The sequence below is a fragment of the Gymnoscopelus microlampas genome, assembly GCF_963454915.1.
Source record: "Gymnoscopelus microlampas genome assembly, chromosome: 1".
NCBI lineage: Eukaryota > Metazoa > Chordata > Actinopteri > Myctophiformes > Myctophidae > Gymnoscopelus > Gymnoscopelus microlampas.
This window is the reverse complement of record NC_139962.1, coordinates 27,589,192-27,612,692: the sequence shown is the minus strand read 5'-3', so window position 1 is coordinate 27,612,692 and position 23,501 is coordinate 27,589,192. Positions and strand designations below refer to the sequence as shown.

The window sequence follows — 23,501 nt, the reverse complement described above, 5'->3', positions numbered from 1 at the left end:
ATGGTCATGGACACTTTAGGCTGGCGGTTAGGCCGACGTTATTATTTAGACCTTGAAGACCTTATATGGTCATGGACACTTTGGGCCGGTTAGACCTTTAGTGCTTACTGCATGCTCTGCATACTGCAGGTTCTGTTTGTATATCTGTATTGTTACTCTGTTGCCTTTTGCCCTGATGTGTATCTTATTGTGTAGTATTGTTTCCTGTCTGCCTTGTTTGCTGTTTCCTGTCTTGTCTCACCAGTCCTCTGATTAACTCTGTCTTGCACCTGTGTCCTAGCCTATCCCTGCGTTGATTGTCAGTTAGTTTCACCTGTGTCCAGTTACCCTGTGTCCATATATACTCCCCTGTTTGTTCAATCCGTTGTTCGTTTGTAAAAGTAAGTCACTGTTTTGTCATAGCCTTGTTCCTAGCTTGTGACGTTTTCCTAGTACCGTCGTATTATCCCTGATCCTCTGTTTTTGGTCAATAAAACCCCTTGCATTCGATCCGCCCTGTGTCTGCCTCGTCCTCTGTCTTTGTCCTGAGCTTGGGTCCTACACCTCCAGAACCACACCGTGACACTGGTTCGTTCTGGTTCTTGTTAGATCATTCATGTACCTGATTGTACGTGGAAAGAAGCTTTTTTGCAGTCTATTGCTAGTAGCTTTGAGACTGCGTAGGCGTTTTCCATGCGGCAACATCTCAAGCAGTTTGTGGTTGGGATGGTTTTCGATCTTTGATGATTCCTCATGCTTTGCTGACACAGCGTTCGTTGTACAGGGCTTGGAATGGGGGGAGATCACATCCGCTGATGCGTTCGGCTGTCCGCACAGCCATCTGCATTGCCTTGGTGCTCGGTGCAGCTGCCATACCAGGCAGTGAAGCAGCCAGTCAGGATGTTCTCTGTGGTGCCTCTGTAGAAAGCTCTTAAAACTTTTTTGACCCATGCCAGCTTTCTTCCGTTCGTTTCCTGAGAAAGTAGAGGCGTTGTTGTGCTCTCTTCACCACTCGCTCTGTCTGTACTGCCCAGGTGAGATCTTCAGTGATGTGCACCCCCAGGAATTTGAACTCTCTGACCCTCTCCACTGCAGCACTCCCGATCTGGATGATGATGATTTGTTGATATTACTCCTACAGATTTTGTCCAAACCCCCCCCAAATTGGTACACCATATCTCTATAGTCATGTGATCAAGATGTATAATGTCAGATTTTTCTGATTCCATTCCGACAGTAACTCATACACAAAACTACATAAAGTCCTGCAGGCACATACCTTCATATAGCATTTTCTACTAAACACACTTTACTGCTCGTACAGATTTTGTGCACTCCCGCAAATCAACATATTGTGTCACAAAATGTTCTGCCCTGTGCTTCGAGGAGCACATTTTTCTAGTTTATACAGTATTTTGTTTTCTGCATTTCTGATCTAATTTTTCATAGATTTCATAGATAGCTTCATAGACTACGTAATCTTTTCTATTCATTTGTTTGATTTGTGCTAATGTGTATGTTCAGACAGTTAATCTTTCAAACCCTCAATATTTAGTCAACTTGACTGTTGGCTCTGTACTTGGTCTGCTCTTTTTCCCTCTACACCAACTTTCCGAAAATAGCGATCTACAAGCTACAAGTTCACAACGCCTCGTAGCGCAAGGCGTTGTGTTCCCCATCACACAAAGATTTGGTGGACCCTCTAGGGGTCCCGAACCCCCTGTTGAAGACACCTGATCTATAGCCTTATTTATGTGGTATATGCTCTTACCAGGTGTGCCATTAAATATTATCTTTCAAAACGATTCCTCTGATCCGACTGTGCTGCCAAATTTCCATGAAGGTACAGTATAGTATACGTTTTGTACCACTGGTTGGTGTGTTTGTTTGGTGACATCATGCTCACAGTGAATTTACCAATGTAGTGTTTCTCACAGACTGTTGAATTTGTTGGTGCAGTGTGAAAGATGCCTTCTCTGTTGTGTCTCATCACAGTCCATCAGACTGTATTCTGCATGATCTCAGATCCTAGGAACATAGTGTACACGCACGTTTACTTAGTGTAGGTGATTACTCTTCAACACAGCCATTGGGAACTCAGATCTTTGATGTTTCTTAATTTATGAAAACTTGTTGGAATTAATTAAAAAAAGTTTTGGATGTATTTTCAAGTATAGAAGCAAGTTATCTATGCAATGGTCTTTCACAAGCTACAGGAATTGTCTGTTTACTAATGGAGTGTGTGTGTGTGAGTATACATATTCCATCTTGGCACTATAATGGAATTACTCTCCAATGACATGTGTTGCTAAGTTCATTCAGCAACCAGATCTTTTCTAGTACGTCAGAAACTTAACAGATGATTCATTTGATCCATGGTTGGTTGACTTTGAGAGCATTAGATTAGCACCATATTATATAATCAGTTATAGTCATAATCATAGTTTATCGTACATCAGTCAAAAAGAGACATCTTGTTTTCATTTAATCCCCAATTTAGTGATCACCAATTTCCCCATGTGTACTGCACAACCACCAGACATACTGTCTGGTGTTGTCCTCGGGAGGGTGTAGACTACAACATGCATCCTCTAGCCGCCGCTGTTGTCCTGGCGATGGTGGAGACTACTGGGTAGGGTGTAATAATAACTGTGTAGGTAGACTCCAACATGACTCCTCTATCCCCCACTGTTGTCCTTGGGAGATTTTAGACTACACTGTAGTCACTACAACATGCCTCCTCTGATAGACCACTTGCTGCTTTTCACAGCAAGGAGAGCTAATACAGGAAGTGGGGCGACCTGGTTGCCAAGTGTTTAGGGCTCATATGGACGCAAAATGCCCTTATCAGCGATTCCCTGGTTAGATTCCTGCCCGGCCTGACCACATGCTGTATGTATGTCATTCCCCTACTCTCTCTCTCCACATGTCTCCTGTCTCTATCAGCTGTTTCTATCAATTAAGGTTTAATAATGCTAAAAAGAAAAAGAACAAGAGAAAAAAGGCTAAAAGAAAGTGCCAGAGAGTGGTTTCATATTGTACTGTACAGTATGTTCTATTATGGAACCTGGGTAACCTATTGTTGAGGTGAATGCAGTTGACAGGACCTATCGCTCATAGCCACTAAACCAGAACACACACCATGGAATTACGCTTGCATGGGACAGGTATGTCAATAAGTGCAGTAGAGGGAAAACATTTTCTAGGATGATGTTTGTGCTCTTCTGAACACAAATAGTCAACACCTGTCTTTCTCTCTTATTTCATCCTGTGAAACTGAAGCATTAAATGCTTTAATGTCCTTGTTAACGCAATGAATGGTCTCACATAATTCAAATCAATAAAGCCTGGAGAGCTGGCTAATGGAGAGCACTGAATCTGAAGCATTTCAGTTTCTACACTCGTTTGGACCAGCCAAGAAAAATCCTGTATAATTTAGAAGTGATTTAAAAAGTGGTTAAAAGTGGTAAAAAGTACATCTATTTTTTTCTCCAATAATATTTGAATAGATTTTTTCATTTTATGACAAAGACAACACAAACACAGACAGCTCAGCTCAGACACGTAACAAGTTGCAAAACAAAGGACACAGATACATGCATACATGGTGCTTGACAATCTATAGATGGGTGAACAACTACACCAAAAATAAAACATTAACAGTATTAATAACCACAACAATAATGTATATTTTTTAAAAGACTAATCTTCTTCTGTTAAGGAACCCTGTTGTTAATCTGTCAGCTAATTGAGGACCAATAAATTGCAAATATGGGTCCCAGATTTTATAGAAAGCATCAGGAGTGTAGCAAGCAGGTTAGAAATTCCAACGCCATGCACTGCATGATTATTTTGTGCCAATCTTTCTTTTTTGGTGGTTTCTAATTAATCCAAGACAACAAATACATTTTCCTTGCGGCATAAATTAAAATATTAAACAAACGTCTATGGAACAATCTTTTTATCAGGAAGACCCTGAATCAGACATATAGGGTCAGGTTCAAACTCCATATTGAAGAACACATTCAACACCCAACCAATACCGTTCAATCTTACTACATGACCATACAGTGAATATAGTCTCCCTCTTCAATCTTACACTTAAGACAAAGAGGTGATAGACTAGGGTTCATTTTATGGTGAAGGCTAGGTGAGATCTGTAATCGTTATATGGTTCTCAGCTGAATCGACCAGGCTCTATTACACACAGAGTGTATTTCACACCAAACCTCGTCTGCAATTTCAACCCCAAGATCTCTTTTCCATTTCCTCTTAGAATCATGGGTGTTAACAGTTGCATTGGATCTTAACAGGCCATAGCAAATGCTAATAAAACCCCTTGTAAAATCCATTGTCAGTGCTCTCTCAAGAGAGGCATCTATATTAGTTGATAGTGTTGTGCACCGGAGAATGAAATGAAAAACATGAAAAAATCAGAAAAGATTACTGCGAAATAGATCATATTTTTGTTGTATTTGATCTTGCTGTTATACCACCATCTCTCCAAGAATTAAACCGAGGGTCATTAAGGCCAGGAGGGAAATCTGGATTCCATTGAATTGAGGTGAAAAGAGTTCATCTTAATTTGACTCTAGTCTTATACCACAAGTTAGTCCTTGTTCTGGAAATCAAGAAACTTGACAGGTTCTTGTAGTAGACCCAATCTACTTCTAAGAATGAGTTCAGGTGCATGGCGATGCGGCAATCTCATCAAGCAGAGACATGAGTAAATGCCTTGATACTAATTTTGTTTTCTTTGCATCCTTTTCTCTTCTCTCCCTACATCTGTTCTTGCAGCCACAACCAGAGGTCTACATCGTTTCGACATCCTGTGACTGGACAGATATCCCCTGAAAACACAGAATACACACTTCAGGACAGGTGAGTGTATATTTATGCTCCGGCCCGGAATGATGTTTATAATAGAGCGTGCTGCGGATTAGTGAGGTTAGCCCAAGGTCACGCAGTGGGAGTCTGAAAATAGACAGGGAAATAGCCTGCCATTCTCCCTGACGGGGCAGATCAGGGAGAAAGATAGTGGTCTTGTCTGCAGGAATTTGCAGCATGAAAAAGGGGGGCATGGACCTGGAGAAGGCTTTCTATTAACTTCAATGCAATGAGCAGTGGTGAAAGTCGTAACACTAAAGGATGAGCGGTCTGATTTTTTTTAATGGAAATGGATTTATTCATGACTGCCATGATATATAACCACCATGACGTGCGCTTGCACCTCCTCAGCTTTCAATCCGGGGACACTTTTCAAGTGTTTTTCTTTAGCTTAACAACCTTAATAGAATTTATGGTAATGAGCCAACTATCACTCACATATGTCTCTGAGTGTATTCATGGCACGCCTGAAGCTATAAATCTGTAACATGCATTAGGAAGTCATTCTAATGATGGTATTATTATTATTAGAATTATTATAGTTTAGTTTTTTTCGTGGCCCAAATTTTCTTCATGCGGCAGAGGAACCTGACTAAGAAAGTGATGAGCTTCATATTTGGCTTTAAACTATACAAATGTATATACATTTCACAGCATGGCTGTGGGCCAAGCCGCCTAGAAAAGGGTTTGTCTGTATGTGTGTCCCCTCAAATGTAAACCAATCATTAAGTGCATGATGTCACGAAACAGAAGCACCTCCAGCCATGAAAGTCTGAAATGCCTGGTGAAGTTTATTGTTTAAACATGTAACTTGTATTGTAATAAAAGCCAAACTTAAACATGCAACTTGTTTAAACAATACACCTGGTGAAGTAGAAATGGTGGTTGTGCAGTACACATGGGGAAATTGGTGATCACTAAATTGGGGAGCAAATGAAAACAAGATGTCTCTTTTTGACTGATGTACGATAAACTATGATTATGACTATAACTATGACTGATTATATAATATGGTGCTAATCTAATGCTCTCAAAGTCAACCAACCATGGATCAAATGAATCATCTGTTAAGTTTCTGACATACTAGAAAAGATCTGGTTGCTGAATGAAAGAGTGGGAATGCAAATAGATAGATAAATATATATTTTTGACGACTTAATTACTCAGCTTTTGTTGTTCTTGGTGAAGCATTTATAAAGATTGCTATATGCATTTCCCAAATGAGGCATAGACTGTCACCAAACTAAGACATCCATGCACACAAGCAGCCAGCCTGTGTATAGGGTGGCTTCGCCACAGTCCATGTTCTGAATCTACATTCAACCTTACACCGCCGATCCAACTGGTATGCCCATATATGGGCATGCCAATATATGGGCATATACTGATGACATCAGGGATCTCCATACAGTATATGGGCATAAAGAGACACAGGTAGACAGACAGATACAGAGATATCCATATATAGGCACAAAAGGAACACAGACAACACTATGACTCAGACATCTGGGTCATAGTGTTGTCTGTGTCCCTTTTGTGCCCATATAAGGAGATCTCTGTATCTGTCTGTTTTTTGGGCGGTGCAACCGCCCCTATATGTGAGGTTTGGACCCCCACCCATTGCACCCCCCCAACCCTGCACTGTGATTGGCCACCATTGTACCCCCCTAACCCTGCACCGTGATTGGCCACCATTGTACACTGGTTGACTCTATTCAGGACTGTTATTGGCTAGTGAAACACATGACACATCTGAAGTCCTATAGATAGGACTGTGCACTTAAAAAAAACACATTTATGTTTTTTTTTAAGTGAATCACCCACTGTGATGACCACACCGCCCACTTCACACTGGGTGTGATTTTACCTATATAGGTTGGATTGGCAGTGCGATGTAGGTGTGAGGGCAGCGTAGCGCCCCGGACATCTAGTGCTAGAAAATTCCCATACCACTAAGAGGGATAAAAATCACACCCTGTGTGAAGGTAGCGGCGCCTTTGAATACATTATGTCATCGATATGTGTTTATAATGTGTTTATAGCCATGTGTCATGTGAAGCTTGACCAATCACTTTGTTGACGGGTCTGACCAATCAGAGCGTCGACGACAGATAAAGTTAAATTGAGGATCTAACTTTAAATAACTTACCTAGAAGGAGACTTTAGCCAAATAAAAATATATACAAAAAAAAACATGAGGAAATAAAAAATAAACCTTGACATCATAGTGATGTCATGAATAGTCCCCTTGCCTGACCAATCAGAACCTTGACGGGCCTGATCAATCAGAACCTTGACGGGCCTGACCAATCAGAACCTTAACGGACTCTTGGATTCTCGATCGTCTCTATCAAACCATTCTGTCATAACGGATGACTGGGTCCCGAACTCAGACTTTCTATACATTCACCCTTCATCTGTTCTTGTATCTTTCTCTTTCTATTCGTCATATTAACTTTAAATAACTTACCTAGACGGAGACTTTAGCCAAATGAATAATAAGATGAAGTCATTGTCATCGTTTATATAGACATCGAATTCTATATTCATGACATCATAGTGATGTCATGAATAGTGACCAATCACAACTTTGGCGCACCTGACCAATCAGAACGTTGACGCACCTGACCAATCAGAACGTTGACGCACCTGACCAATCAGAACGTTGACGCAAAAGCCAGGCATAGAGGGCTAATATCCGCTCTATACCTAAAGGTATAGAGCGGCTAGCGCCGCTAAAAAGTGAATAGTGTAAACTAGGCTATGGGTATGTGATGGGGGACTGCCCTTAAGTCCGACATCCCATTACTCCGACTACGTGGCTTCCTCGTGCGGTTAGGGTTAGGGTTAGGTATAGGGTTAGTAACCGTCGGAACAATGCGCCGTCGGAACAATGACACGGCACCATGTGATGAACATACCACCCCCCCCCCCCCCCCCGAGGGCCACGCCCAAACGTGTGGCCCTCAGTTTATACACATTTACACTCAAAGGACCACAGTGGAGAAATAAGGTCTCAAGCTTTTGTGTTTTAGCCTTTAGACAGATCATGTACAAATATATGTTCATGCATTAGCAATTTTGTCAATCCAAATGTCAATCAATCAAACTACAGTAACACATACCACCTGATATGCCTAACCGAGGTTGGATGAATGCCTGGGTGATGAGGTTGTTTTCAAGACTGACACGTCCTGTTAAATCCAGAGACAAACAATTGTACCAGCATGGACTATGTTTCTTCTATAGCGTAATATTTCTGATAATTCTTCATGACTCATAATTGTTATTATTCTTTAGAAACAACAACTAACTTGTGAAAGATTATGACAGCTTTACAGTGGAATTGAAGCAGCAGGTGTGTGGCTGTATTTAAGTTAGCTGGTGTTTGATCATTGCGTTGCGATAGCTAAAGCCCAATTTTTACTTTGTCGTACGACAAAGTAAAGAAGAGAATTTAAATTAGGCATAACCCAGATTCCACGTGTAGGCCAAGGGGAAGGTTGAGAGACAAGCATTTGAACTCTGCATTCTCCAAGGTGTTTTGGTAAGACAATGCAAAGCTGGTTGTGAACTTGTGATTCATCTCCACACTCCACCGCATTCCCCTCTCACCCTCCATCATCCTCTGTTCGGTACTGTTGAGCCGAGATTTGTACCGCATCAGGGGTTTAAAAGTTAGAATGCCCATACTTGCATATTTCCAGCAGTAACAGAACTGTTCTGTTACTCTGTAAAGCTACACCTAATCCCGTTAAACTTGCCTGAGAATAGCATGCAGCCATATGCCCTTCCCACAAGGATATGAGAAGAATCCTGTGTTTACTTAGAGAGCTTCACTAAGCCCCTTATCAACTTTGCATATGTGTACAATTTACCAATAATAATTTAGGCATTTAGCAGAGAAACTTACAGTAAGCAAGGACAAGGACTAAAGGACTAAAGTTTAGTGCATAATATTTGTAAACATATACATTACTAAATAATTCATACATTCAATTACATACAAATAAATAATAATAACAATAGCATTAATTCATTAAATGAAAGTTAAATGTCATCTTTCTGCCCCTCTATAATAGCTGCCCCTCTATAATAAAGTCTACCCCTCTATAATAAAGTCAAACACACTAGATACAATGGAGAAATACAACTGGGACAAAGGCACATTGTGCCTAAAACATTTTTTAGAAGAGGGTCTGTGTGTCCTGGTTACTTGTGCATGCGGCTAGTAGACCAGGGAAGTAAATCCCTGAATATTTTCCAGATATGTTTTATACTTTTTGAAATATTAATAACAACAATAATAACTTTTTATAACTCAAAGGATTTTCATGACATTTGGCACAAACATCCACTTGGACTCAAGGATGAACTGATTAGAAGTAGTTGGTCAAAGGTCAAGGTCACTTTGACCTTATGTCTGTCCCAAACTCATGCATGTGATATCTCAGTGACGCTGTGCGGGAATTTCATTTCATTTGGCCCAAACGTCCACTTGGACTGATGGATGAACTTATTGGAAAACACCTCACAAACAACTCACGAATTGATTCACAACATAATATACTATATAAGTCTGGACATACATGGATGTAAATGGTAAGTGGTTGGCAGAGGCATACAACCACGGTGCAGTATGTCTTGTTTAGCAATGAGGTTCATTTGCATAGAAAGGGGCAGATTTAGCACCAAATGTACGCATACTACCTACCCAATTTAAATATGTGCTGCAAATAGCACCTGAGTGCCAAGACGCTATTTGCTTGGCAGTGTATTTAAAGGTGTATTTCTTTTTGTCTTATTTGCGCAGGATTAGCGGCTGCAAAAGCCACGCAATCCATTTGTGAATTCCAGTGGTGGAAAGTAACTAAGTACATGTACTCAAGTACTGTACTTAAGTACAAATTTGAGGTACTTTTACTTTACTTCTAGATCTGCTATTTTCAAAATATTTGTATACATTTTAGACATGATAACTTGTGAAACAGGACATTCTGCATAATGAGTACTTTTACTTTTGGTACATTAAGTATATTTTGATGCCAATACTTTTGTACTTTCACGTCAATTTTGAATATTAAACTTGTACTTGTAACAGACTATTTCTACAATAGGGTATTGATACTTTTACATACAGTAAGTAAGAAATGTGAGTACTTCTTCCAACACTGTTGAATTCTCCCCTAAGATAGTAAACAAAATGTATCTTTATCTCTCTGGATTTGACTGTGTAGTAGTCTGGGTTCCAGGGTCAGGTGGGGGGGGGCATCTGCGCGCTAGTTCAGGTTACTTTAATTTTTACTGCTGCTGTAACCTCTGTCAACCCTTTTGCTTTGCATGGTGACTCTTGTCCATGTCCTTGTCACAGTTCAGTTGGAGGATTAAAATAAGCAGCAGCTGCAGTCATGATGAGGAACGTTTGCTATGCGCTGATGAATTTCACACAGTATTACTGTGTTTTCTATTACTGCCGCTGACTGTCATTGTGGTGGTTTGGGTTTCACTGTGTTCAGACCCAGATTTAAATTAGATAATACAGAAGTAGGTCCCACCCCTTCCCCCTCATCACAACGTCTCACTCTGAAGCATGTAGAGCCCTCTCTCTTCCCAGGAGACAGGTGTTGTATTTAGCCCGGCTGAGGCCAACCAAGTAGTAGTAGTGTTGTTGTAATGAGGACAGCGGGAACAGATGCTGTCAACCACTCTCTCCCCCTTATGACATAACAGAACAATGGCTGCCGTGGACAGGGCGATATGGACAAAAACAAATAACACAATATTTTTACCTCAATATCGACATTCTTCTCAACTAGATCATACCCGGTCGACGCATCCGTGGGGGGATATGCGCACATGATCTTGCAACCCGGGAGGCGACATTCTTTCACACATAAACGCTAATAAGAAGCTGAGATTTGATGAAATTGAAAAACGGGCTTCGCAGTTAAGTTCAGATGGTAATGGTCAATGGCTGTGTGCAAAATCAGAGCAATTGCTTGCTCCAGCCACTGAGGACAACCGGGTAGCTTCACCACTACAGACAGCCACTGAGGAGAACCGGGTAGCTTCACCACTACAGACAGAGGTTTCTCAAATTATAGGAGGATGTACTATTGATGCTGTCACAAAATCTTTACACAATGAGATTTTTGCTAGTCATCAGTAAGGTGACTATCAAAGGTAAGTACAGAAAATGACAGCACTTTACTGTAATGCAGACTTTAAAACCAGGAAGAGACAACACTTGTATTACAGTGTTGATATTACGATGTCCAAAATCAGAAACAATATTTAATCTCATATCACAATATTATATCAATATTGATACCCAGCCCGAGCCACCGTGCAAATACGTTCAATCGTAAGCCTGTGTCTTGTGACAAAGACGGCTGTCTATCTCTCTCTGGTGGTACCCTACTCTCTCTCTTTGTCTCTGTCTCTCTCCTCTCCCCCTTTCTCTGTCATATGCACTATGCAAGGTGAAACATCAAGCCTGATTTCTACTTTGTTGTACTCTGGTGTTGCATGCCGGAAATAGCTGATCTACAAGCTATTGGCTTGTAGACAAGCAGATTGGCTACAAGCAGATTGGCTATTTTCGGAGGGTGACACCGTGCAACGACATATATATCAAAGCCTCACTCCTCTCCTCCACATCCTCACAGCAAATCTCCCAGGGAACTGCTCGAATGACAGTGGGAATAAACACTATGAAAGCTTCACATAAAACAGTAGAGGATCCCCTAGGTGCTGTGGAAACATCCTGTAAAAATGTTGGCTCGGTTCCAGACCGAGGAGCCGAGGAGCTGTGCTTTATTTTAACTGTGGGCCTGTTTTTCTTTCTTCTTTTTTTTTTGCTTCAGTGACACACATCCGCAGCTCCTCTTCTGTAGCTTCATAGGACTGCTGCAAGGCAGGAACAATGCTCCTTTCTATCCCCCTCACAGGACAATGGGTGGAGGTGGGGGTGGGAGAGTGTTGGTCAGTGTTTTTGTCACTGGTTGACCTCGTAAGTTGATTAGTGAGCTGTGGAAAACTGGTAAATCACCGACAGCACTTGTTAGCTTTAAAATTCCCGCCCGTTTCTTCTGTTAAACCAAGCTGCCTCTGTCCTATGTTCTGATATTGGGTCTTCATTGAGCGCACGAGTAAAACTCTTTTTGTCATTTTGACCTGGGTGAAGCTGCTGCTTGGCCAAGACTATGTTTTGGCCCCTGTCCGAGTGTCCGTCCATCCGTATGTGTGAGTGTGTGTGTGTGTGTGTGTTTGTCTGTTTGTCTGTGTGTAGCTAATCTGTAGGTCCGATCGGCGTGAAACTGTGCACACACATTCCCTGGAGGCCTGAGCAGAACCTCTGCCCCAAAGTTTTCACATTGGCCTGTTATAGCGCCATCAGGAGGCAGATTTTTGCTAAACAACATTTTTTTATATTCCTCCTACAGATTTTGTCCAAACATTACTCAAATCGGTACACATTATCTCTATAGTCATGTGATCAAGACAGATATGTCATATCTTTCATATTCCATCCTGATTGGCTAAGATTGGCTTCCAAAGTTTGCAGGAATGGCTCGTTTTGAACAAAATGCCTCAAATCATGAACGCAGCGTCCGATTGCCGATTCCCACTATCGGAGGAAGAAATGCCACCCTTTTCACATTGGCCTATTAAAGTGCCACCAGGAGGCCTATTTTTGCCTAAATGTTTTGCTATTACTCCTACAGACTTTGTCCAAACATTACGCAAATCGGTAGACAGTATCTCTATAGTCATAGTCAAGAAGGACCTGTCTGATTTTTCATATTTCTACTACCTGGCCTGGCGGAGAGCTGCGCACATTTTTCTAGTCTTTAATATGTTTTTTTTTTTTTTTTTACATTGAGGCTCCCTTCCAGGACAGGCTTCAGACTTCAGATGTTATAATGTAACTTTTGTTTAATATAACTACTAATCAGGAAGGATGCTAGCCGGGAACGATGCATATAATTGTAAATGCATCCCCCACCCAGTTATGTAATACCCGTTGTACTGTTGTTGTCGTTGTACCCGTTGCCAGGGCACCCATCACCCATAATACGTAGACTACTACTCTATGATGTTGGTACTATGATGTCATATTGATGACCTCAGGGATCTCCATATATGGGTATAAAAAGCACATAGACGGACTTGCCAGACACCTGCGCTTGCATCACTTGCTCCCCCCGTCCTCACGCGAGTCGTACATGCAGCAGTGTACACATCTCTGGCAAGCAGCTCAGCTGCATGTTAACAAAGTTTTGTGGTGCGCTTTCAATTCTGGTCGGTAAGAATATCTTTAAACATTTTATAAGCTCTTCTTTTCTGGCAAATAATTGTAGAGAATGTTCATTCTGTCTTGTCAAATTGCATATTTTATATGGGATGGCAGGGCCCTTTTTGTCCTCAACACAACATTTTTTTTTATGACATCAGGGATCCTCATATCTCCCTATCTAGTCGATTGGTCAAACAGTTCCCGAGATACTTTTTTTCATATTTGTAAAATTTCCAATTTCCAGCGTCCTCTTTAAGCTGCTTTGACTCATCTTATGAGTTCCACTTAAGGGTTCACTTCAAGGACAAGCAATACAGTTAATGCTAACCCTTATACAAAACCATATTGCACTGTTGCAATTTATTGCACATTTGAGCCACGTATATTGGTTTTGAAAATGTTACTGTTAACCCCCCCCCCTCTCCCCCCATGCATTATGCATTATGCATTATGGGCATCACAGCCCATAATGCAACGCTGTGAGAATTGTATAGGACCTGACGTTGACTCCAGCTTCCTAGATACATTTAATGAGCATGCTCATTCGCCCAAAGTAGAGCTAGGGAGACAGCTCTCTCTTTAATTAGGCTAATAACAGTTTTTTCTGTGAAGCATCATTGAACACACTTGTACAATAGCAATGCCCTGTGTCCCACTGCGGTGCAAACGTAGATTTGTCCCAATCCAGTATTTAAAATGTTCCGTACCCTTAACACTGCATCCATAATGCATGCTTGTTTGCTTACTTACGTACTTACTCTTTATCTGCATGGAGTACGAATATAACTGCCAGTGTACTGAAATGGAAATGATCTTCAATGGCAATTTGAGGCCAGAAAGACCGTGATGAAAGCTTGGCTAGGTATGAGAAAGGCAATTCAAAGACATTATTTGATTTTAACCACTCAGTGAGCTAGAAAAGGTCATATTTCTTCCACGTAGATTTTACTGGATCCGTGTGTGTGTGTGTGTGTGTGTGTGTGTGTGTGTGTGTGTGTGTGTGTGTGTGTGTGTGTGTGTGTGTGTGTGTGTGTGTGTGTGTGTGTGTGTGTGTGTGTGTGTGTGTGTGTGTGTGTGTGTGTGTGTGTGTGTGCGCGCGCATATATATATGCGTGTGTGTGTGACAGAAAGAGATCATATCGTTGTGCGTTCTCTTCTGGGTCTGCTGGGTTCTCTTCTTTCTCTTTGTTATGGTCGTTATCTGGGTGTGTTAAAACTCTCTGCCTCAGGGTAAGTGTTAGGCCAAGTGTCAGTTCAGTGTCTGGAACAAAAAATCTCACTGTTAACATTTGCACAGCAAAGCCATTGGCTGTGATTGGTCGTGTGGCGCCGCCAGGAAGTGGTCATATCCTTAACGTCTGGAGGCTTAGCACAGAAACTCACTCTATTCACCTGCACATTCCCAGCAGAGAGGCATGACATGGAATGTAACTCACTGGCTAGCTACCAATGGACAGTCAAATCCTCAGCGTTAATATAACTCTGAGAGTATTCAAATGTAACCAAATGAACCCGTAAGGGTCCTCAGGGTTAAACTGTACTACTTAAAATACCAAAAGTAAAAGTAGTCATTATGCAGAATGTCCCATTTCACAAGTTCAAAGATGTTCACAATGCGTTGCATTGTGATGCATTGTGAATGTCAAATCATTGTAGTGGAGTAAAAAGTAATTAGAAATACTGAAGAAAGTAAAAAATACCTCAAAATTGTACTTGAGTACAGTTCTTGAGTAAATGTGTTAGTTGCTCCAAATGGATTTGGTTACATTTGTAAACTCTGAGTTACAAATGGATAAATGAACACTGAGGATGTTACTGTACATACCGACAATCCATGTGCTTTTCTATCCTGCCTTCTTGCGTCGTAGGTTAGAAGCACGCATGTCCAAGCAGCTGGCCAATCAGAGGACTCCCAGCACGTCCCCCGCGGCTGTGACCTCGACAACGGTGGACGCTACCTCAGGGCCAAAGGTGGGTTTCACTTCACGGCCTCAGTGCTTTGGAGAGTACCGTGTTTGGTTTGTGCCATATACCTGTGTCTGTTCTATTCCTAGCATCAATTAGTAGTTGAGGTCCTACAAGAAATGTCCTCCCAATGTTGGAATTCAAATTGTCCTTTCTTTTATTCAGGGTTTGATGCTTGATGACATTGATTGAATGACCTCAAAATTATAAGTATAACAATTCTTGTTAGGGGGTATTTTGCTTTCATTATAATTTGTTTCATGCTTAATGCTCAGGCGGGCAAATGTGTTTAATCTCCTCCAGACCTCTCTCTCATTCTGATTAATGGCTAGTGACTGTAATATTTTAGTGATTTTTCAAGCATAAGGAAACTCAATTACAAATCCCCAGGGGCTGAACATGGGTGTATGTGCATCTATCAGGGGATCTAATGGTGGAGCAATTATTTACCGTGAGATGTTGTGTTTTGGATCTATAAAAAAATATATCGTTTTAGCTTTATCATTGCATTGTCAGAGAGGAAGTTACCCTGTACATCAGAATAGTGTAATGAAGAAAGCATAGATCAGAAAGCATCAGAAAGCATTTGATCCATATTTTAACCACATTAACCCTGGTGTCATTTTATTATTATTATTATTTGATAGCAAAAATAGCTAATATACAAGCCGATCTAAGCTCACAACACGTTGCGACACGCCATTGTGAGCTTATAGATTGGCTATTTTCACTATTTGTCTTGAAAAAGAATATAGGGCTTAGTGGGTGTGTGCACCCCAGATAGTTTTTAAGTTGCTTGATTCAATAGATGATATTCAATGTATCACACACGCCCCCCTCCCACATAAGCCATTCAACCATTCAACTCCCTGTTAGACTCATGTTTGTCCTGTTAAATGTCTATGTACCGAAACTATTTTTTTTTTGGTCAAGATAGTGTGGGCTTTCCCTTTTGTGCATTTGGACCTACGCACCTCGTCAACGTCATCATGTTTAGGTGTGCTTCTGCCTTTGCTCAAGACTTGAAAACACTCATTTTTCAATTAGTGATTTTCATGCACAGACTTAATGGATTTCATGCATGGACTTACATGACTCCTTGATGCAATATTACATTACAGGAAATAATTAATATAATAATGAAATAGCTAATAAAAAAAGTAAGGTTTCATTAGAAGGACAATATCAGTCACCAGAACCAGGAACGTTTGTTTTAAACTAGGCCGAAGTTGAATGAGCTCAAAATTCTAAGTATTGAATCAAGTAACTTACAGTAAAGGGATGTTTCACAAAATGTTTGCCGTCATTTTAACGTCTCCTCAGGCTTTTGTGAGAACCCCAGACAGTTTTTAAGTTGTCTACTCCTATTTTAGGATTTGTAGAAAAACAGATCTAGTCGGATTTCTCCTTTTTTGGGTGAAAACGAGCCTTATTCAATGGGCGATAGCAACCAAATGGCCAATCGTGGTAAAAAAAAAGTGTTCCTCCGGTGGATAGAGGAGACCCTCCCCCACTCCCCAGACGCTCTCCAAAGATCGTCAAATTAAGGTAAAAAGCGCTGGCATGGGGATGAAAAACGATCTCTCTCAGGCAGTCAATATGTTAATAAAAAAAAAAAACATTTAACATTTATTTAACAAAAAATAAATGAAAAAAGTAATTGAAAAAACACGGCCCCCTCACACATTAGAAAGAAAATATCAGCCACCAGAAACAAGGATGTTTTCGCTTAATCTATCATGATTAAAATGTATAGGAAGGGGGCGTGTCTGATAAAATGAATATCAAATATCTAAATACTGAATCAAGCAACTTAAAAGTTGTCTGGGGTGCTCACAAAAGCCAGAGTAGACCCCAAACATGTTTGAAAGTGAAATATCCATTTAAAGGCGTGTAGGCTCTGATGCCTGACAGTGAGTCCCCGGTCGACTCCCAGGCCAGGCCAGGCAGACCATTTGCTGCATGTCACTCTCTGACTCTCCCCTTGTTTCCTGCCCAGTCCACTATCAAAGGCAGAAAAAGACAGAAGAAAATGTTTTTTTTTTCTTTTACATAAACTGTCTTGGTTGCACACAATTGCCCAGGTAGACCCCAGAAGTATTTTAAGTGGAAGTGGAATTCAACACTTATCCTGTAAGGGGTGTAGAGTGACCCCTTAACACAGGTGTGGCTGCTATTAGCCAGCTAACTAACCAACAACAAAAACAACCAAATAACTGCATCTCTTCCCTTATTGGCTGAGAAAAGCCTCATGCTGGATAGGAGCTGTGGGAACTTTCCATGGTCCATCCTACTTTCCTACCTGTAGAATTAGTGTGAGAAGACTTGAGCAGACATGAGCTGTGTGAAAACAATGCTGGTGGCTGGGTATAATAATCAGGCAGTGCTAATCAATAACTGTAGTATGATTACAGTCTTTAAAATACATGAAATTGCACCTCACAGTATAGTGTGCGTGCATGCGTGCATTTGCGTGTGTAAGTGTGTGTATGAGCACGTGTGCGAGCAGGCGTGTGTGACAGAAAGAGATCATATCGGTACACTTTTAAGTTTGTGCTAGTGGTCGATGGATATGGGTTTTTCAATGGCCAATGCGATACTGATATTTAGAGAGCAAAATAAAAACTAAACTAGAAAAAGTGCTCCTCGGAGCACAACTCTCCGCCAGAAGACTTGTGTTGGGAATGTTGGGAATGTTCTATCTGTATAAGTGTCCTATCCGTCCTGTCTGTATAAGTGTCCTATCCCTCCTGTCTGTATAAGTGTCCTATCCATCCTGTCTGTAAAGTGTCTGATCCGTCCTGTCTGTATAAGTGTCCTATCCGTCCTGTCTGTATAAGTGTCCTATCCGTCTTGTCTGTATAAGTGTCCTATCCGTCCTGTCTGTATAAGTGTCCTATCCCTCCTGTCTGTGTAAGTGTCCTATCTGTCCATTTCTCAGCCATGTCAACTCGAAATCATGCTCGCTGGCTTGGGTGCTTAGCTGTTAACTAAGCATTTGTAGAAAGTATCTGCTTTGCATGCAGGATTGTTGGAACTGTCTTACCTCACTTTGAAAGTGGCACAGACACTTTCAAAGTGACACATGTATTTCATAGGCCGCTATACGTCACTAGCCAATCGGATCACACTATTTCACCGTATTGTCACGTGTCACGTGAGGCTTGACCAATGTTAGTCCCAGTTTCAGAAAGTGAAAACAAACTCTCCTGGCGGAGAGAATAAATGTACTGTTCCAATAGCCACTGACAAAGATGTTTGCGTGGGGTGTCGGGTGACGTCATGGGTGACGTCATGGTGAACCAGGAAGTTAGTGTTGTGTAGTGTGATGGTCGCAGTAATCAGTGTTCTGGGTCACATCACATTTAGACGCACACACACAGACACGTACACGTTCAGACACTCATACAGACGGCTCGCTGCTTAAGTGGATCTCTGAGGTGTGTCTAGTGGATCTCTGAGCAGTGTCCAGTCCAGTGCAATAATAGCTAATATACAAGCCGATAAACGAGCTCACAACATGTCGCGACACGCCATTGTGAGCTTATAGATTGGCTATTTTCACTATTTGTCTCCACAAAGAATATAGGGCTTAATGGGTGTGTGCACCCCAGATAGTTTTTAAGTTACTTGATTCAATATTTAGATGATATTCAAGCCATTCAATCATTCAGCTCCCTGTTAGACTCATGTTTGTCCTGTTAAAGGTCTATGGACCGAAATGAAACGTTTTTTTTGCAAGGTCAAAACAGCGTGCGCTTTCCCTTTTGTGCCTTTGGACCATCGAGGTGTAGAGAGCAGGTCCAGGATGAGTGACAGTGGGAAGAACAATCCGTTTCAGCACATCACTGAGTCTCTGGACCCCGACGCCCCTGACCGGCGCTTCTACAATCTGACAAAACTCAGAGATCCCAGATATGATCGTCTTCCCTTCTCCATCCGGGTGCTGCTGGAGTCGGCGGTCAGGAACTGCGATGAGTTCCTGGTGAAGCGATCGGACGTGGAGAGCATCCTGAACTGGAAGCACACACAGACCCAGAGCGTGGAGGTTCCCTTCAGACCCGCCAGGGTCATCCTGCAGGACTTCACAGGTGTGCCAGCGGTGGTGGACTTCGCTGCCATGCGTGACGCGGTGATGAAGCTGGGTGGAGACCCAGAGAAGATTAACCCTGTGTGTCCTGCAGACCTGGTCATTGACCATTCCATCCAAGTGGACTTCAACAGGAAGTCTGACAGCATGCAGAAGAACCAGGACCTGGAATTTGACCGAAACAAAGAGAGGTTTCAGTTCTTAAAGTGGGGTTCCAAGGCGTTCAGGAACATGCGTATCATCCCTCCCGGCTCGGGGATCATTCACCAGGTGAACCTGGAGTATCTTGCCAGGGTGGTGTTTGATCAGGATGGATTCTACTACCCTGACAGTCTGGTGGGCACCGACTCTCACACCACCATGATAGATGGCCTGGGAGTGCTGGGATGGGGTGTGGGCGGGATAGAGGCGGAGGCAGTGATGCTGGGCCAGCCAATCAGCATGGTTCTTCCTGAGGTGGTGGGATACAAGCTGTATGGGACCCCCAACAAGTTAATCACCTCCACTGACATCGTCCTCACCGTTACCAAGCACCTGCGTCAGGTGGGCGTGGTGGGGAAGTTCGTGGAGTTCTTCGGCCCTGGCGTGGCCCAGCTGTCCATCGCAGACAGAGCCACCATCGCCAACATGTGTCCGGAGTACGGAGCCACGGCGGCCTTCTTCCCCGTGGACGATGTCAGTGTTCAGTACCTGGAGCAGACTGGGAGAGATGAGGAGAAGCTGGCCTACATCGTCAAGTACCTGAAAGCAGTGGGCATGTACCGAGACTACACCGATATCACACAAGATCCAGACTTCACACAGGTGTTCGAGCTGGACCTGAGCTCCGTGGTTCCTTGCTGCAGCGGACCCAAGAGGCCCCAGGACAGGATCGTCGTGTCCGACATGAAGACAGACTTTGAAGCTTGCCTGGGAGCAAAGCAAGGGTTCAAGGGCTTCCAGGTGGCCTCTGACCGCCACACTGCTGCGGTCCCCTTCCAGTACAACGGCACAGAGTACACACTGTCACATGGCTCTGTGGTCATCGCCGCCATCACCAGCTGCACCAACACCAGCAACCCCTCCGTCATGCTGGGCGCCGGGCTGCTGGCGAAGAAGGCCATAGAGCACGGTTTGAGTGTGAAGCCGTACATAAAGACCAGCCTGTCACCGGGCAGCGGGGTGGTGACCTACTACTTAAAGGAGAGCGGGGTCATGGATTACCTCTTTCAGCTCGGATTTGAGGTGGTGGGCTATGGCTGTATGACCTGTATCGGTAACAGTGGACCCATCCCAGAGCCTGTGGTCGAGGCAATTACCCAGGGAGATTTGGTGGCCGCAGGGATCCTGTCAGGGAACAGGAACTTCGAGGGGCGTGTCCACCCCAACACGAGAGCCAACTACCTGGGTTCGCCACCCCTCGTCATCGCCTACGCCATCGCGGGAACCGTGAGGATCGACTTTGAGACAAAGCCGATAGCTGTCAACGCTGAAGGAAAGCAGATCTTCCTTCGGGACATCTGGCCCACCAGAGAGGAGATCCAGGCTGTGGAGAGAGAGTTTGTCATCCCCTCCATGTTTAAAGAGGTCTATGAGAAGATCGAGAATGTGAACAAACGGTGGAACGCGCTGAACGCTCCCTCTGACAAACTGTACACCTGGGACCCCAGTTCCACTTACATCAAGTCTCCACCCTTCTTTGACGGACTGACCAGGGAGCTGCAGCCGCCCAGGTCCATCAACGATGCATACGTGCTGCTAAACTTCAGCGACTCCGTCACCACGGACCACATCTCTCCTGCTGGGAACATCGCTCGCAACAGCCCCGCTGCACGCTACCTCACTGACAAGGGTTTGACCCCACGTGACTTCAACTCGTACGGCTCGCGGCGGGGCAATGACGCCGTCATGGCCCGCGGAACCTTTGCCAACATCCGCCTCTTCAACAAGTTCCTCAACAAACAAGCACCGCGCACTCTGTACCTGCCAACCGACGAAACGATGGATGTGTTCGATGCAGCGGAGAGGTACCAGCAGGCCGGCCATGCTCTCCTCATCCTGGCAGGGAAAGAGTATGGATCAGGCAGCTCCAGAGACTGGGCTGCTAAAGGTCCCTTTCTGCTGGGTATCAAGGCGGTGCTGGCAGAGAGCTACGAGAGGATCCATCGCAGTAACCTGGTGGGGATGGGCGTCATCCCTCTGGAGTACCTGTCGGGGGACACCGCAGACATCCTGGGCCTGACGGGACGGGAGCGCTACGATGTGGTCATCCCTGAACAGCTCACACCCAGGATGCTGGTCGACGTTAAGCTGGACACGGGCAAGACCTTCCAGGTGAGGATGAGGTTCGACACGGATGTGGAGCTGACTTACTTCCACCACGGCGGCATCCTCAACTACATGATCCGCAAGATGTCCGAGAATTAACCTCAGGGCTCTATGCTAGAGTCTCTTCTCTTTTCGCTCTACATTAAAGATCTTCGCTGAGGGTGGCCGATCTACAAGCTCACATCAAAGAAGAAATGACGCTGCTGAAACGCGCACAGAAAAGCCTTTTTATTTTTTGGGTAGAATTTTCTTTTGTTGTCGTTGTTGGTTTTACAGTTCTAGAATTAATTTACATGCAATATTGTTTTTTGTTGTGAGTTAATTTACAAATGGAGAAATCCCATCCTTGAATAATCCCAACATTCAAGCATTTTAGTTAATTTGTTTTTCTTTTTGTATTTTTTTCTGAGAATGCTGCTGTTTGTTTAGCGATGTATACAGTAGCAGACTTGGTAGCAAAACATGTGCTAAACAAAGCAATAGCCAGCACTCCAAAGTCCTTCTGGTACTTTTAATTCATATGCAGCACGGACAACACAGCACACACGGACGCGTTTTGGCGTCAAGCCTTCTTCAGAGTGTATGATAATGCAAACATTTGGGGACATTTAAATAGGGGGACCGGGGTGCAACACAGAAATCAGTCCGACTAAAAACAGGCTAGTTCATAGGCCTCATCACAGTTGTTTATACATCACATTAATCCCTATACCCCTCTTTGATTAGGGGACTCTGATCCATTACATATAAAATTAGTCAAATACCAGTAGATCATTCTTTTTAAATACAGTTCATATAAGTACACTCCCTTGACTTTCTGTCATAAACAGGAATGCAGTGATAAATGCAGAATACAAATTTCACGACAAAACAAAACAGAAAACAGTCAGAGAAATAAACAATTAATAATAAGCTTACACTTCTCTGAATGCACAATCACAGACATAAGACTCAACCCCAATTCCAAATTCATGACGTTTATAAAAAACAGCCCAATAGCGGTTCCTCGTTTAACCCCTTGGGGTGTTCTGTCTGTAGATTGTGTATCCAAAGAGCTTCTCTTTGTAGGAGAAGCCTATCTCTGTTACCACCTCTCTTTAAAGGATGTCTCAATGCCTTGAAACCTCAAAGAACATACCTCATGTCCTACTGAATTAAAGTGTCTCGCCACCGGGGATTTCTCATCCCTATTTCTAATATTTGATTTGTGTTCACCAATTCTTATTTTCAATTCTCTTTGTTTTACCTACATAGCAGAGTCCACATGGACATTTCAACAGGTAGACCACAAATTTCGTTTTGCATGTAATTCTACTCTTGATATTAATCTTTTTGCCAGTGTGAGGGTGTAACACTGTGTCACCTTTAATCATAGCGTGACATTGAAGACAACCTGAACATGGAAAATTACCTGTAGGTGGGTCTGACATAAAATGTTTAGGAGGTACGTAACAATCTGCTCTGACCAGTGAGTCTCTTAAATTTTGGGCTCGTTTATGTGCAAACATTGGGGGCGTTTTAAACACGTGACCTAAAGCAGGATCAGTGGATAGAATGTACCAGTATTTTTGGACAATCTTCTTAACTTCATTACAAATTGGAGAAAAAGTGGTAGACAGCACAATTTTAGAATCTCCTGGCTGTGGAGGTTTAGAAGTCAATAAACTGGTTCTGTTGATGTTACGTACCTTGTGTAAACAATCATTTAAGACCTTATTATTATAGCCCTTGGCATTGAAACATTGATTTAGATCCTTTGCTTGCTTTTCAAAAGCAGTATCTGTGCTACAAATTCTCTTAACCCTCAGTAACTGGCTATAGGGTAGGCCCTTCTTTAAACCTGGTGGGTGGTAACTGGAGAAGTGCAAGTAATTATTTCTATCGTTTTTAGCGGCGCTAAAATATATTAGCCCTCTATACCTGGCTTTTGCGTCAACGTTCTGATTGGTCAGACACGTCAACAAAGTGATTGGT

General features: G+C 42.8%; 2 protein-coding genes across 6 annotated transcripts in view; both read left to right on the top strand.

Moving 5' to 3' along the window:
• plekha7b (pleckstrin homology domain containing, family A member 7b) overlaps nt 1-23,501 on the top strand; it is a 102,974-nt gene that overhangs the window by 29,951 nt on the left and 49,522 nt on the right. For all 5 annotated transcript variants that reach the window (XM_084057245.1, XM_084057246.1, XM_084057243.1 and 2 more), the window contains exons 2-3: nt 4,777-4,860; nt 15,034-15,136. In XM_084057245.1, coding sequence (XP_083913371.1) covers nt 4,777-4,860; nt 15,034-15,136 — 187 coding nt within the window. The remainder of the gene's footprint in view (nt 1-4,776; nt 4,861-15,033; nt 15,137-23,501) is intronic.
• Nucleotides 18,929-21,700, top strand: LOC311045430 (cytoplasmic aconitate hydratase-like). The gene has a single exon (XM_084057299.1). It carries the CDS (start codon nt 18,939-18,941, stop codon nt 21,624-21,626), a length of 2,688 nt encoding a protein of 895 aa, XP_083913425.1. The 5' UTR covers nt 18,929-18,938; the 3' UTR covers nt 21,627-21,700.

What these genes read in the sequence shown, in the direction of transcription:
- LOC311045430 (XM_084057299.1), top strand. Translation starts at nt 18,939, where the DNA reads ATGAGTGACAGTGGGAAGAACAATCCGTTTCAGCACATCACTGAGTCT.